General features: G+C 50.2%; 3 protein-coding genes and 1 long non-coding RNA gene across 8 annotated transcripts in view; 2 read left to right on the top strand and 2 right to left on the bottom strand.

The window, feature by feature from the left end:
* Positions 1-442, bottom strand: part of LOC310753900 (ribose-phosphate pyrophosphokinase 1-like) — a 41,425-nt gene extending 40,983 nt beyond the window's left edge. Inside the window, exon 1 of one of the 5 annotated variants that reach the window (XR_014543496.1) lies at positions 115-442. Coding sequence is in view for 2 of the 5 variants with exons in the window: in XM_083595250.1 (XP_083451376.1) it covers positions 115-236 (122 nt within the window). In the remaining 3 variants the exon portion in view is untranslated. Of the gene's footprint in view, positions 1-44 lie in introns of all 5 variants that reach the window. The other 4 variants (XR_014543497.1, XM_083595250.1, XM_083595249.1 and 1 more) reach the window with 4 other exon arrangements.
* Positions 1-15,444, top strand: part of LOC310753894 (tigger transposable element-derived protein 1-like) — a 657,443-nt gene that overhangs the window by 67,922 nt on the left and 574,077 nt on the right. The window lies entirely within an intron of this gene.
* LOC310753909 overlaps positions 1-15,444 on the top strand; it is a 395,356-nt gene that overhangs the window by 253,248 nt on the left and 126,664 nt on the right. The gene's annotated exons all lie outside the window — the stretch shown is intronic.
* Positions 2,729-15,444, bottom strand: part of LOC310753892 (FERM and PDZ domain-containing protein 3-like) — a 30,611-nt gene continuing 17,895 nt past the window's right edge. Inside the window, exons 9-16 of the mRNA XM_083595235.1 lie at positions 9,113-9,232; positions 8,667-8,803; positions 7,977-8,094; positions 7,792-7,881; positions 7,207-7,386; positions 6,384-6,513; positions 5,217-5,774; positions 2,729-4,959 (exon numbers count right to left, since the gene is read on the bottom strand). Of these exons, the coding sequence (XP_083451361.1) occupies positions 3,530-4,959; positions 5,217-5,774; positions 6,384-6,513; positions 7,207-7,386; positions 7,792-7,881; positions 7,977-8,094; positions 8,667-8,803; positions 9,113-9,232 (2,763 nt within the window). The 3' untranslated portion in view covers positions 2,729-3,529. The remainder of the gene's footprint in view (positions 4,960-5,216; positions 5,775-6,383; positions 6,514-7,206; positions 7,387-7,791; positions 7,882-7,976; positions 8,095-8,666; positions 8,804-9,112; positions 9,233-15,444) is intronic.

The raw sequence follows: 15,444 nt of genomic DNA, 5'->3' as shown, positions 1-15,444 counted from the left end.
CAGCATCCCCCCGCGGCCGCGCATGCGCCCAACCCACCACGTACCTCGCACCCAGCATGGAACAACTACCCTGCCCAGGCTGCCCCGCGGCGGCCGCGCATCCGCGCAACCCACCACGTCTCCTGGTTGGAGAACTTCTTGGTGACCACCTTGCCCAGCTCGAGGCCCAGCCGGTCAGCGATCCTCTGCGACAGGTCCTGGTGCGAGGAGCCGCTGAAGAGCTTGATGTTCGGCATCCTGCTGGCCAGCGACGCCGCCGGTGAGAACGACGATCCCGAGCGCGATGTCGAGGCCTCGCCCTCTTCCACCCCGGGGACAGGCCCGCCGGCGGCGGCCCGCCGCTCGCCCGCCTCGCGCCGCTCCAGCAGGCCGAGAAACGCGTCCGGGAGCGGGCCTTTATATTACCTCGGGCGGCGCGCCAGGCGCGTCACGCCAGAGGCACGCCCACTCAAGACAGCTGCGCCTGCGCAGAAGCAGAGACGGGCCCGCTTTCGCGAGGGCGAGGAGAGGCGGCGAATAGGGCCGGGAGCCGCTTGCGCAGAAGGCAAAGCACGCACCTCCGCCAAAAAATGTGCTCTTGCGCAGACGGCTCCTTGAAATGGCGTCTCCTCAGTGGTCGCCCGGCAACGCGCACCTCTTCCGCGAGTGAGACACTCCCCCACGGGCGACGCGCGCCTGCGCAGAGTTCAGAGGTTTCCAGTGCCAGTGTGCGCTGGAAGCGTCTAAGGGTGGAAGCGGCCGCCCTGCGCGGCTTCGAGGGTCCCGTGTGCGCACGCGCGGACTCTAGAAACGAGCCAGGCAGCAATCCAACCGGTGCAGCTTGCAACGTGCTGAGCATCCATTATTTGGGGGTACTTTCCTGGATGGGAAAGTTATTTTCCGGGAAAATAACGGAAGAATAAACCCCACCAGTGACTTAATTCTCCCAGTCTTTTATTCTTTATTCTTTTATTTTATTAGTAGTAATAGTAAAAATCTATAGCGATCCCTTGACATTCCTTAGTCTGCAGGACCCCTACAGGACCCCAATAATAATAATAATAATAATAATAATAATAATAATAATTGTTGTTGTTGTTGTTGTTGTTGTTAGGGCTAGGGATGAGGGTTAGAGATGGGAATAGGAGGGTTAGAGATGGGAAACCCAGTCAGATGGGCGGTGTATAAATAAATTATTATTATTATTATTATTTAATAAAAACTTGTTTTTTTCGATTATCCCACGTTTTTTTCCAAGCCTTCCCATCTCTAAACCTGAGATTATTATTATTAGGGTTAGAGATAGGGATAAGGGTTAGGGACAGGGATTAGGGTTATTATTATTATTATAATTATTATTATTGTTGTTGTTGTTATTATTATTATTATTATTATTATTATTATTATGTTGGGGGCTGCCCAGAGTGGCTGGGAAAAAGTGTGGGATAATTGGAAAAAACCAGGTTTTTATTAAATAATTATAATAATTTATTTATACACCACCCCTCTGGCTGGGTTTTATTTTTTTCATTTTTTCTGGGGGTCAAAGGCTTAAAAACCCCCACCATAACCCACCCCCCAAAAAACTGTTCCCTCCCCCAAATTTTCCTTTTTTCCCCTCCAGCCCTTCCCATCTTTAAACCTGAGCCTGCAGGACTCCTGGCTGCAATTCTCGGAAGCTTTCCCAAACCGCCCAGAGATCTTGGGTAGGGATGGGAAGGCCTGGGGAAAACCAGGTTTTTCCCCTGATTTTTTTCTATAAAAAATGTGGGAGGGGGGAGTGTGTGGAATATTCAAACTATGTCAAACTGTTTTTTCCAATTTTCCCTGGGGAATAACAGAAAAAAACAAGATTTTCCCCAGGCCTTCCTTCTCTAATGTTAGGTGAATTCCTTTATTTTTTAATTTAATGTTATTGTTTCATCGTATCTCATCATTATTAGTGATTATTAGCATTTTTATAATTATCATTATTTGTATTATATTATTATATGATATATTATTGCTGTTATTTCTATCCCACTCATTTCATAAAGAAATAAAAAATGAATCAAGGAAGAACTATGATGGCTTTGGGGCAACCCAGGCCAAATAATAAATTTGTTGTTGTTGTTGTTGTTGTTGTTGTTGTTGTTGTTGTTAAATTCGGGGACCAAATCATACATATTCCAAGGTGTTCCGGATCTGTATTATTTATATCCCACCCATTTCATAAAGAAATAAATCAAGGAAGAACTGTGATTATTTTCAGGTAATCCTCTCAGATGGGCAAATACAAACAATAAAATGATCTTACAGTATTGCGGTGGATATTGTTGTTGTTACATTTTTATGTTTGTACTATTATTTATTTCCCCCACATTTCATAAAGAAATAAGAGTCACGGAAGGACTCGGATTAGGTCTGAATTTCTAAATTAACATTATTATTAATTAATATTAATATCAATTATTATTATTTGCTACTTAATATTACTTAATATTATTACTTGCTTTGGTTAATTAATATTAATTAATAGTCCACACTAATATCATCATATATTACTATTAACCAACATCATTATGGATTAATATTAATTAATATTGTTTAGGAATAGTCCATATTTTAAAATAAATATTATTATTAATTTTTTAGGGGGTGAGAGATGTCACAAACACAAGATCGATATGAAGATTTGTGTATTGGCATAAATTTGCATATAAGTTTCACATCTTTCTACATAGACAATGTAATTTCCATATGTCTATACAGATATAGTCTTTATTATGAATAATATATACAGGCATGTAAAAAAAGGGAGGTTCTCTGTGTCCAGGGGGAACCCCAATGGTCATCCAGTCCAACCCCGGGCAAGGCCACCTCAGTGCCAATCATTGCAATGGGTGGAGTCATCTGACCGTCTCCCGGCTTTCTCCTTTCCTTCGTCCCTCCCTCCATTTTTCCATTCTTCCCTGTTTCCTTCGTCCCGCCATCCCTTTGTCCTTCCTTCCTACCTACCTACCTACCTTCCTACCTTTGTCCCCCCTCCATTTTTCTGTTCTTCCTTCCCTGTTTCCTTCCTTCCTTCCTTCCTTCCTTCCTTCCTTCCTTCCTTCCTTTGTCCCTCCTTCCTTTTCTCTGTCCTTCCTTCCTTCCTTTCCTCCCTCCCTCCTTCCTTCCTTCCTTCTTTCCTTCGTCCCTCCCTCCCTTTCTCTGTTCTTCCTTCCCCATTTCCTTCCTTCCTTCTTCCCTTACTCCCTTCCTCTTTTCTTCCTTACTTCTTTCCTTCATTCCTCCCTCCCTCCCTTTCTCTCTTCTTCCTTCCTTCTTTCTTTCCTTTGTTCCTTCATCCCTTCGTCCTCCTTCCCTTTCTCTGTCCTTCCTTCCTTCTTTCCTTCCTTTGCCAATCCTTGTGACGGGTGAGGTCACCCGACCGCCTCCTGGCTTTCAGAGCCGGGGGAGTTGGACTAGATGACCGCTGGGGTCCGCAGACGGAGCCCTGGGCACCTCAGTGAGAACGGCCTCCTCGTCACATTTCCCTGAACATCCTCTCAGTGGGCCGCCGGTCCTGTCAATGGGCGCCCGGCTCCTCCCCCGCCTGCCTGGCTGCCGACTCCGCCGCCCTCACCAGGGCTGCGTAGTTCCTCGCCACCTCCTCCACCTGGGTCAGCAGCACCCGCCGCCACGCCTCTTTGCCTGCCGCCCCCGCCGCCGTCTCCGCCAACCGCACCAGCACCCGGAAGCTCATGGCGACAGCTGGCAGCAGCTGCGCCGGGCTCTTCTCAGTGCTCGCCACCTGCTGGCAGGCGGCCCTCAGCTCTCTGAAGGCCAGAGCCAGCTCCTGCCGCCCCTCATCCGGCGCCAGCACCCCGTTTCCCCCTGCCACCGCCACCGCACACTGCTGCAGGGCGCTCAGCAGCCGCTCGGCGTCGAGCCTCACCGCCGAGAACCCACCGGGAAAGGCGTACTCCCGGCCGCGCAGCTCCTGGATGCGCTCAAGGCTTGACGCCACCCGCAAGTTGATCTCCTGTGTCTGGGACACGGCGTCTGGGATTGGCAGCACTGAGTAGCACAGCTCGTCAGCCTCGTTGACTGCCCGCGCCGAGAAGCAGGAGGGAACCAAGCAGCAGCCTTCTCCACCCGGCGCCAGTTGCCGTGGGCACATTTCCTCCGGGAAACACGGCGTCAGGTGCTTATCCAGCGCCGGATTGCCCTCTTCTGGAATGGCCCCTTCCCCACCGGTGTGGCGCCACAGCTTCTCGTAGCGGGCCGCTGCCGCCGCCACACACTCGGTGCCCAGACAGGAGGCGCTCTTTTCCGTGTCTCTCGGCTCCGGGCTACTCTGGACTTGCGCCACCCGCTGTGGGCAACTCTCCCTCCCTCGACAGTTGCACTGCGACACACTGGGTGCTGTCGGCACAGGGCCGGCACCCGCCGGGCAGACACAGCCCCCCGGCGCCGGACCCTTCAGGAGCTGCTCCAGAAACTCCAGCTCGAACTGCTTTACTTTGCGGAGCTGCGCCCGGCGCTCGTCCGTCTCCTGTTTGAGCCGCGCCAGGAACGTTGCGGAGAAGAACTTACGGAAGCGGAATGCCGGCCGGGGTACCTGCGGGTGCGCCGGGACATCTGGGTCCTCTCCTTGCAGCGCCTCAAGTTCGAGATCAGGCGCTTCCCAGGGCGGGGGAACCATAGCATATCTCCGAATCCTCTCCGCCGGCGCCTGGCAGCTCTCTGTCTCCTTCTGGGGATGCTCGGGTTTGGGGTTTGAGGGGCAAGCCTGGGCGCTGGGACTTGGTTCGGCCTCGGCGAACTGCACTGGCGAGGACCTCCCGGTCTTCGCTGGCGAAGTGGGCGCCCCGCAGCCTCGCAAGCAGAAAGCTAGCTCCTTCTGGGCCAGGAAGCCGTCCCAGTTGACCCCCTGCGCCAGGAAGTAGGTGGTGTTCGGGGAAGTGTCGGCGTCACGGCTGCAGTCGGGGTCAAGGGTGGCCAGGACGATGAGATCTGGAGAAACCACACGGGGGGGGGGGGAGCGTTAGGATGTTGAATAACAACGCTATCCCTAATCCCTGTCCCTAACTCCTATCGCTATCTCTAACCCTTATCCCTAACCCTAATAATAATAATAACACTAGTCCTAATTACTATCCCTATCTTGAACCCTTATCCCTAACCCTAATAATAATAATAATAATAATAATAATAATAACCCTATTCCTAATCTCTATCCCAGGGGGTGGGCTCGACGCCCTCTTTAATACCTGTCGCCGGCGCCAGCAGCCTGTTCTCCGCCTCCGCCAGGGCTTCCAGGGCCTGCAGGGTGGACACCAGCGCCCCGTCGAGATCCTGGGCTCGTTCCCGGACCGTCCGGGACCCTGGTGAGGCTGCCTGGATGAAGGTCACCGGAAGCTGGCGCCCACCGTCCTCACTTGGTGCCGCCCGCCGGCACCGGGCGTCGTCCTCGTCAGAGCTGTTGTCGCCGAAGCCAGGTGGCGGTGCCGCGATGGCTGGGGCAGCGCCGGGGTCGTCCTCGTCGCCCTCGCTCCCCAGCAGTGGCAGCACCGTCAGGTCCAGGCCAGCACAGCCGAGGCTCCGTCCAGGACCGTCCACTGAGCGGGTTCGGGTGCGCTGGGCACCGCAGTCCTCACCCTCGGCGCCCAGGAGTTTCAGCACAGGGTCCGATTTGGTCCTGGGCCGGGTTTCCTCATAGCCAAAGATACGGTTCTGGTTGAGGTCGGGGTGGTGGCGGTGCGGCAGTTCTGCCGGCGCAGCGGTGCGGTTGCTGCCAGCGCTACGGTTCCCAGCCTCCTTCTCTCTGCCTGGAAAAGGAGAGAGAGCAAGCGGAGGGTGAGTTTGGTTGACGGGGAAGGGGCTCTGGGGTTGTATAGTCCAAATCTCTTCCCCCAGGATGGAAAGAAGCTGTCCTGGGGCCTGATTCGAACCCGGCATCTCCCGTTTGTCCATAGGGCATTCATATTTTCTGTTGTTGTTGTTATTGACATCTCCATTCTCAGCGGAGAAATGTAAAAGCATGATTGTTGTTGTTTTCTTGTTGTTGCTGTTATTGATGCTGTTATTTAGAGTGTTCCTATTTTCATAGGAGAAATGAAAGAGTAAAATTGTTGTTTTGTTGTTGTTATTACTTACGTCTCTATGCTCAGCGGAGAAATGTAAAAGCATTAATGTTGTTTTGTTGTTGTTATTTAGGATACGCCTATTTTCATAGGAGAAATGTAAGGGTGTTATTGTTGTTGTTGTTGTTATTAAGATTGTCCCTATTTTGTTCGAGAAATGTAAGAGTAAGTATAACAACAACAACAACAACAACAATAGGGACCCAGGCTGGATTCTCTCAATCCAGAATTTCATCCCCTCCAGAAAAATCCGGCATCTCGGCTGCTTGGAATTTCCCTTGCTTGGAAACATACCTGCCTTGGTCATGGGAGGCGGTGCGACCAGGAAAAGCGTCTTCCTGGAGTTGGCCAGTAGGTGGCAGTAGCCGGAAATGAGGCCAGCAAAATTGGTGGCTTCCGGCCACTCCATCAGAAGCACCAGTGGCTGGGGAGAGAAGTAGTATTGGAATCATAAAATCATAAAATATTTATCATTATTATTAATGGAATAATAGGACCATACAATATTCTAGTTTATTACTATGTTATTATTCTCATCATAGTAAAACCCAAATACAGTGGTACCTCGGGTTACATATGCTTAAGGTTACATGTGCTTCAGGTTACAGACTCTGCGAACCCAGAAATAGTACCTCGGGTTAAGAACTTTGCTTCAGGATGGGAACAGAAATCGTGCTCTGGCGGCACGGCGGCAGCAGGAGGCCCCATTAGCTAAAGTGGTACTTCAGGTTAAGAACAGTTTCAGGTTAAGAACGGACCTCCGGAACGAATTAAGTACTTAACCCGAGGTACCACTGTATTATTTAAATGAAAAATCTGTTTTAAATGAAAAAAATCTGATCTAAATCATAAAAATCCGATTTAAATCAAAATCTGAATTAAATCGAAAGAATCCGATATAAATTGAAAGAATCAGAATTTTTTAAAAATGTGCTTTAAATAGAAAAAATCTGTTTAAATAAAAAATCTGTGCATAAAAATGTGATTGAAATAGAAAAAATGTGATTGAAATAGAAAAAATGTGATTGAAAATTTCAAAAATCTGATTAATTTTTTTTTTTAAAAAAGAAAATCCAAGTGACAGAATGGCCCCTAGATGGCCCTCCAGCCTGCTCACCTTGGCATCCACAATGCCAGTCTCCACCCTTGCCACGCCCAGGTTCTCCCGGAAGAGTTGGACTCTGCTGATCTGGCTGAATTCGCACAGGACGGTGGTCAAGTTGGTGTGGAGGTCAATGACGTGGCTCACGCCGTGGCGGGGGCCCACCAGAATGGTGGGCGCCGCGTCTTGGCCATCCTACGAGAGTCAAAGTAGTCATACTTGAACCTGGAACCCAGAATACAAACCCAGAACCAGAACTGAACCAGGAACTGGAACCTGGAACCTGGAACCAGAATCCAAGCCCGGAATCCTAACCAAACTGAACTGGAAACCAGAACCGGAAACCAGAAACCAGAACCTGGAACCAGAATCCAGGAACTGGAACTGAACCAGAAACCGGAACTGAAACCAGAATCTGAGCCCGGAACCCTAACCGAACCGAACTGGAAACCAGAACCAGGAACTGGAAACCAAAACTGGAAACCGGAACCCAGAATACGAACCCAGAACCCAGAACTGGGAACCAGAAAACAGAACCTGGCACCAGACTCTGAGCCAGGAAACCGAAACCGAAACCAAACCAGAACCCAGAACCCCTACCATCCCGACGGTCTGGAAGATGACGCCGGAGAAGGTGGGTAGCCGGTCGAGGAGATGCAGGTACTGGAGCTTGGCCCGGGTGGGGGAGACCTGCGAGGAGAGAATCGGGGGACCCCTGGGGTCATCCAGCCTGACCCCGGGTTTGAGGCGGGGTTAGGGTCCCACCCCGGGGGTTAGGGTCCCACCTGGCTGCTGCGCCGCTGGTGTGCCTTCAGCTGATGTGAGAGCAACCGGCGCAGGAACTTGTCCTTGGTTGCCGGCAACAGAGAGGGAGGCAAGAAGGGCTCCAGACCCCACTCCTTCCTGGGGAGAAAGAGGAAAGGCACGCACTCCAACTTCCTTCCTTCCTTCCTGCCTACCTTCCTCTGTTCTTCCTTCCTTGTTTCCTTCTTTCTTTCTTTCCTCCCTCCCTCCCTCCCTTTCTTTGTTCTTTCTTTCTTGTTTCCCTCATTTCTTTCTCTATTCTTCCTTCAAATCCAGAGTTTGGATTTGATATCCTGTTTTATTACTACCTGAAGGAGTCTCAAAGCGGCTAACATTCTCCTTTCCCTTCCTCCCCCACAACAAACACTCTGTGAGGTGAGTGGGGCTGAGAGACTTCAAAGAAGTGTGACTAGCCCAAGGTCACCCAGCAGCTGCATGTGGAGGAGCGGAGACGCGAACCCGGTTCCCCAGATTACGAGTCTACCATTCTTAACCACTACACCACACTGGCTCTCAAGGAAGGAAGGAAGGAAGGACAGAGAAAGGGAGAGAGGGAGGAAGAACAGAAGGGGGGGAAGGAGGGAGGAAAGAAGGAAGGACAGTTTGCTGTCCTGGGTGAGGGAACGGATTGGTCTGGATGACCCTCAGTGTTCCCCCTGGAACTCACTCACTCGACGTTTCTGAGTGCCACCTTGTGGCTGGGACGGGCAGCCGAGACGGTGATGTAGATGTGTAGAGCTGTCAGGACCAGAAGCGAATCCAGATCGGGGTGGGTGCCAAACCGCTCCCGGATGATGTCGTTGCGGCTCTGGAGGCGGAAGGAGAAACATCACCTAGAGCTGAGAGCAGGGGGATGGGAAGCAGCGCCTAGTGGTTAGAGTGGGGGGGCTGAGAACACTAGTGAGCTGGAAGCAGGGTCTAGTGCTTACCCACAGCAAAATAATAATAATAATAATAATAATAATAATAATAATAATAATAATAATAATTATTATTATTATTATTATTTATACCCCACACCTTGGAGGGGCAGTGAGGACCACTAGGCAGAGCAGCCAACTAGAAAGAAGGAAGGATTGGGACCCTCTAACCACACATTCATACACACACCGCTGACCTGGATGTAGAGGTATTCGAAGGCAGCGGCGTCTTGCTGCAGCAGCTCAACGGGGTCTTTGGGATAGAAGCTGACCCGAAAAAGGCATCGCATGCCTTGGTAGTGGGTCCGTTGAACGACCTGGGGGGGGGGGGAGGAAGAAGAGCTCTGGCAAGCGGGGTGGGCTATATGACCCTGGGGTCACTTTCCCCGTCCATCCTAGTAAGATTTAGGAGGGAGGAAAGAAGGGAGAGCAGGACGAAGGAAGGAAGGAAGAACAGAGGAAGGGAGGGAGGAAAGAGAAATGGAGAAAGGGACAAAGGAAGGAAGGACAGGGAAAGGGAGAGCAGGACAAAGGAAGGAAGGACAGAGAAAGGGAGGGAGGAAAGAAGGAAGGAAGAAAGGAAGGAGGGAAAGAGAAAGGGAGAGAGGGACAAAGGAAGGAAGGAAGGACAGAGAAAGGGAGGGAAGAAAGAAGGAAGGAAGGAAAGGGAGAGCGGGACAAAGGAAGGAAGGAAGGAAAGAAAGAACGAAGGAAGGAAGTACAGAGAAAGGGAGAACGGGACAAAGGAAGGAAGGAAGGAAGGACAGAGAAAGGGAGGGAGGAGGGGAGGAAGGGAGGAAGGACAGCGAAAGGGAGGGAGGAAAGAAGGAAGGAAGGAAAGTAAGAAAGAAAAGGAAGAGAGGAAGGAAGGGCAGAGAAAGGGAGAGAGGGAAAAAGAAAATTGTGTATTGATATTGATTTGTAATGATTTCTTGGGTGTCTGGACCATAATAAAGATTGATTGATTGATTGATTGATTGACTGAAAGAAAAGAAGGAAGGAAGGAAGGAAGGAGAGAAAAAGGAAGAGAGGAACAAAGGAAGGAAAGAAGGAAGGAAGGATGGAAGGACAGAGAAAGAGAGGAAAGAAGGAAGGAAGGAAGGAAAGAAAAAGGGGGAGAGGGACAAAGGAAGGAAGGTCAGGGAGGGAGGGAAGAAGGGAAGAAGGAAGGAAGGATGGACAGAGAAAAGGAGGGGGAAAGAAGGAAGGAAGGAGAGAGAAAGGCAGGGAAGAAATAGAAAGGGAGAGCGTCAGGAAGGAAGGAAGGACGGAAGGAAGAAAGGACAGAGAGGGAGGGAGGACAGAAAAAGGGAGGAAGGAAGGAAGGACAGAGGAAGGGAGGGAGAGAGAAAGGGAGGGAGGGACGAAGAAAGGGAGGGAGGGACGAAGGAAACAAGGAAGGAAGAACAGAGAAAGGGAGGGAGGGAGGGACGAAGGAAGGAAGGAAGGAAGGAAGGAGGGAGGGAGGAAAGGAAGGAAGGAAGGAAGGAAAGAACAAAGGAAGTACAGAGAAAGGGAGAGCAGGACAAAGGAAGGAAGGAAGGAAGGAAGGACAGATAAAGGGAGGGAGGAAAGAAGGAAGGAAGGAAGGAGGGAAGAAAGCATATGGGAGAGAGGGACAAAGGAAGAAAGGACGGCAGGAAGTAAGGGAGGAAGGACAGAGAAAGGGAGGGAGGGACGAAGGAAGGAAGGATGGAAGGAAGGAAGTAAAAAGAAAGGGAGAGAGGGACAAAGGAAAGAAGCAAGCAAGGAAGGACAGAGAAAGGGAGGGAGGGAGGCAGGAAGGAAGGAAGGACAGAGAAAGGGAGGGGGAAAGAAGGAAGGATGGAAGAAAAGAAAGAAAAAGGGAGAGTGGAAGGAAGGAAGGAGAGAGAAAGGGAGAAGGGACAAAGGAAGTAAGTAAGTAAGGGATGACAGAGAAAGGGAGGGAGGGAGGGAGGAGAAAGGGAGGGAGGAAAGGAAGGACTGAGAAAGGGAGGGAGCGACAAAGGAAAGAAGAAAGGAAGGAAAGAGAAAAGAAGGAAGGAAGGAAGGATAGAGAAAGGGAAGGAGGAAAGAAGGAAGAAAGGAAGGAAAGAAAGACAGAAAAAGGGAGAGAGGGAGAAAGGAAGGATGGAAGGAAGGACAGAGAAAGGAAGGGAGGATAGGGAAATGCAGGGAGGATAGAAGGAAAAAAAGAAAGAAGAAAGGACAGAGAATGGGAGGGAGGAAAGAAGGAAGGAAGTGGGGAAGGAAGGAAGGAAAGAACGAAGGAAGTACAGAGAAAGGGAGAGCGGGACAAAGGAAGAAAGCAAGCAAGGAAGGAAGGGCAGAGACAGGGAGGGAGGGAAGAAGGAAGGAAGGAAGGAGAAAGGGAGAGAGAGAGAGAGAGAGAGAGAGAGAGAGAGAGAGAGACAAAGGTAGGAAGGAAGGAAAGAGAAAGAGAAAGGGAGGGAGGGACGAAGGAAAGAAGGAAACAAGGAAGGAAGAAGAGAGAATGAGAGGGATGGACGAAGGAAAGAAGGACAGAGAAAGGGAGTGAGGAAAGAAGGAAGGAGCAAAGAAAGGAAAGGAAGGAAGGATGGAAGGAAGGACAGAGAAAGGGATTGAGAAAGGAAGGAAGGAAGGAACAAAGAAAGGAAAGAAAGAAGGAAAGGAAGGAAGGAAGGAAGGAAGGAAGGAAGGAAGGAAGGACAGAGAAAGGGTGGGAGGGAGGAAAGGAAGGTGGGAGGAAGGGAGAGAAGGAAGGACAGAGAAAGGGAGGGAGGGACAAAGGAAGGAAGGAATGACAGAGAAAGGGTGGGAGGAACGAAGGAAGGTAAGAAGGAAGGACAGAGAAAGGGAGGGAGGATGGGAGGAAGGACAGAGAAAGGGAGGAAAGAAAGAAGGAAGGAACAAAGGAAGGAAAGAAAGAAAAAGGGAGAGAGAGACAAAGGAAGAAAGGACGGCAGGAAGTAAGGAAGGAAAGAAAAAGGAAGAGAGGAACAAAGCAAGCAAGGAAGGAAGGATAGGAAGGGAAGGAAGAAGGAAAGAAGGAAGGAAGGACAGAGAAAGGGAGGGACGGAGGACGGAAGGAAGGACAGAGAAAGGGAGGGGGGAAAGAAGGAAAGAAAGAGAAATGGAGAGCGGGAGAATGGAAGGAAGGAAGGACAGAGAAAGAGAGGGAGGGAAGGAGGACAGAGAAAGGGAGGGAGGAAAGAAAGAAGGGAGAAAGGAAAGAAAGAAGGAAGGAAAGAAGGAAGGAAGGTAAGAGAAACGGAGAGAGGGGTAAAGGGAGGGAGGGAGGAAGGAAGGAAGGACAGAGAATGGGAGGGAGGAAAGAAAGAAGGAAAGAAAGAAAGAAAAATGGAGAGACGGAGGAAGGAAGGGAGGAAAGAAGGAAGGAGGGAGGGAGGGAAGGATCGAAGGAAGGAAGGACAAAGGGAGGGAGGAAATAAGGAAGGACCAAAGGAAGGAAAGAAAAAGGGAGAGAGGGAAAAAGGAAGGAAGGATGGCAGGAAGTAAGAAGGAAGGACAGAGGAAGGGAGGGAGCGACGAAGGAAAGAAGGAAGGAAGGACGGAAGGACAGAGAAAGGGAAGGGGGAAAGAAGGAAGGAAGCATGGAAAGAGAAAAGGAGAGCGGGATAAAGGAAGGAAGGAAGGAGAGAAAGAAGGAAGGAAGGAAGGACCGAAAACGGGAGGGAAGCACGAAGGAAAGAAAGAAGGGAGGGAGGAAAGAAGAAAGGAAGCAAGCAAAGAAGGAAGGAAGGAAGGATGGATGGAAGGAAGGAAGGAAGATAGGACAGAGAAAAGGAGGGAGGGCTGAAGGAAAGAGGGAAGGAAGGAAGCAAAGAAGGAAGCAAAGGAAGGAAGGAAGGAAGGAAAGAAAGAAGGGAGGGAGGAAAGAAGAAAGGAAGCAAGCAAAGAAGGAAGGAAGGAGTGAAGGAAGGACAGAGAAAGGGAGGACGGAAGGAAGGACAGAAGTAAGGAAGGACGGAAGGAAGGAACAACAGAGAAAGGGAGGGAGTGATGAAGGAAAGAAGGAAGGGAGGAATGAGGGAAGAAAGGATATAGAAAGGGAGGGAGGGACTTAGGAAAGACTTAGGAAAGAAGGAAGGAAGAAGAGAGAAAGAGAAAGGGAGCTAGGGAGGGAGGAAGGAAGGAAGGAAAGAGAAAGAGGGACAAAGGAAGGGAGGGAGGGAGGGAGGGAGGACAGAGAAAGGGAGGGAGGGACGAAGGAAAGAAGGATGGAAGGAAGGAAGGAGAAAGTGTGGACAGAAGGAAGGACGGAAAGGAGGAAGGACAGATAAAAGGAGAGAGGGACGAAGGAAAGAAGGAAGGAAGGACAGAGGAATGGAGGGGGGAAAGAAGGAAGGAAGTAGGGAAGGGCCGAGAAAGAGAGGGAGGAAAGAAGGAAGAAAGGAAGGACAGGGAAAGGAAGGAGGAACGAAGGAAGGTTAGGGAAAGGGAGGGAGGGGAGGAAAGTAGGAAGGAAGGTAGGAGAAAGGGAGAAAGGGAAGATGGAAAGAAGGAAAGACAGAAGGAAGGAAGGAAGGAAGGAAGGAAGGAAGGAAGGAATTAAGGAAAGAGAAAGGGAGGGAGGGAGGGAGGATAGAGAAAGTGTTTGAAGGACGAAGGAAAGAAGGAAGGAAGGATTGAAGGAAGGAAGGAAGGAATTAAGGAAAGAGAAAGGGAGGGAGGGAGGGAGGGAGGAAGGACAGAGGAATGGAGGGAGGGAGGAAGGAAGGGAAGGAAGGAAAGAAAGAAAGAAAGAAAGAAAGAGGGAGAGAGGGATAAAGGAAGGAAGGACAGAGAAAGGAAAGAAGTAAAAAAGGAAGGAAGGAAGGAAGTAAAGAAGGAGGATGGAAGGATGGAAGGAAGGGAGGACGGAAGGAAAGAAAGAAAAAAAAAGGGAGAGAGGGACAAAGGAGGGAAGGGCAGAGAAAGGGAGGGAGGAAAGAAGGAAGGAAGGAATGAAGGAAAGAGAAAAAGCGGGGAGGGAGGAACGAAAGAAGGAAGGAAGCAAAGAAAGAAAAAGGTAGAGAGGGATAAAGGAAGGAAGGAAGGAAGGAAGGAAGGAAGGAAGGAAGGAAGGAAGGAAAGAGAAAGGGAGAGAGTGAGAAAGGGACGAAGGGACGAAGGAAGGGCAAGGGAAGGAAGGAAGGACAGAAAGAAAGAAAGAAAAACAGGGGAGATGGATAAAGGACGGAAGGAAGGAGGGAGGGAGGGAAGGAAGTACAGAGAAAGGGAGGGAGGGACGAAGGAAAGAAGGATGGAAGGAAATAAGAAAAAAAGGACAGAGACAGGGAGGAAGAAAGGAAGGAGAATGGGAGAGTGGGAGAAACGAAGGAAGGAAGGAAGTACAGAGAAAGGGAGGGAGGATTGAGGGAGAGAAGGAAGGAAGGAAGGAAGGAAGGAAAAAGAAAGGGAGAGAGGGAAAAGAAAGGAAGCAAGGAAGGAAGGACAGGGAAAGGGAGGGAGGAAAGAAGGAAGAAAGGAAGGAAGGAAGGAAGGAGAAAGGGAAGGAGGAAGTGAGGAAAGTTAGAGAAAGGGAGCTAGGGAGGGAGGGAGGAAGGAAGGAAAGAGAAAGGGAGAGAGGGACAAAGGGAGGAAGGGAGGGAGGACAGAGAAAGGGAGGGGGATGAAGGAAAGAAGGAAGGAAGGAAGGAGAAAGTGTGGACGGAAGGGAGGAAGGACAGATAAAAGAAAGGGACGAAGGAAAGAAGGAAGGAAGGACAGAGGAATGGAGGGGGGAAAGAAGGAAGTAAGTAGGGAAGGGTCGAGAAAGAGAGGGAGGAAAGAAGGAAAGAAGGAAGAAAGGAAGGACTGGGAAAGGGAGGAGGGATGAAGAAAGGTTAGGGAAAGTGAGGGAGGGAGGAAAGAAGGAAGGAAGGTAGGAGAAAGGGAGAGAGGGAGAAAGGGAAGATGGAAAGAAGGAAAGACAGAAGGAAGGAAGGAAGGAAGGACAAGAATAGGCAGGAGGGACGAAGGAAGGTTAGGGAAAGGGAGGGAGGGAGGGAGGGAGGGAGGGAGAGAGGAAGGAAGGAAGGAAGGAAGGAGAAAGGGAGAGACGGACAAAGAAAGGAAGGGAGGGAGGATAGAGAAAGGGTTTGAGGGACGAAGGAAAGAAGGAAGGAAGGATTGAAGGAAGGAATTAAGGAACGAGAAAGGGAGGGAGGAAGGGAGGAAGGGCAGAGAAAGAGAGGGAGGGAGGGAGGGAGGAAGGGAAGGAAGGAAAGAAAGAAAAAGAAAGAAAGAGGGAGAGAGGGATAAAAGAGTGGTAGAAACGATGGAAGGAAGGAAGTATAGAGAAAGGGAGGGAGGGACAAGGGAGAGAAGGAAGGAAGGAAATAAGAAAAGAAGGACAGAGACAGGGAGGAAGAAAGGAAGGAGAATGGGAGAGTGGGAGAAACGAAGGAAGGAAGGAAGTAAGGAAGGAAGGAAGGAAGGAAGGAAGGAAGGAGAAAGGGAGGGAGGGACAAAGGAAAGAAGGCAGGAAGGAAGGAAGGAAGGAAGATTAGAAAAAGGGAGGTAGGGACGAAGGAACGAGGAACGGAAGGATAGAGAAAGG

Source organism: Podarcis filfolensis, assembly GCF_964270895.1.
Source record: "Podarcis filfolensis genome assembly, chromosome: W".
NCBI classification, from domain to species: Eukaryota; Metazoa; Chordata; class Lepidosauria; order Squamata; family Lacertidae; genus Podarcis; species Podarcis filfolensis.
The sequence above is the reverse complement of the archived record's forward strand: the minus strand, read 5'-3'. Positions and strand labels throughout refer to the sequence as shown.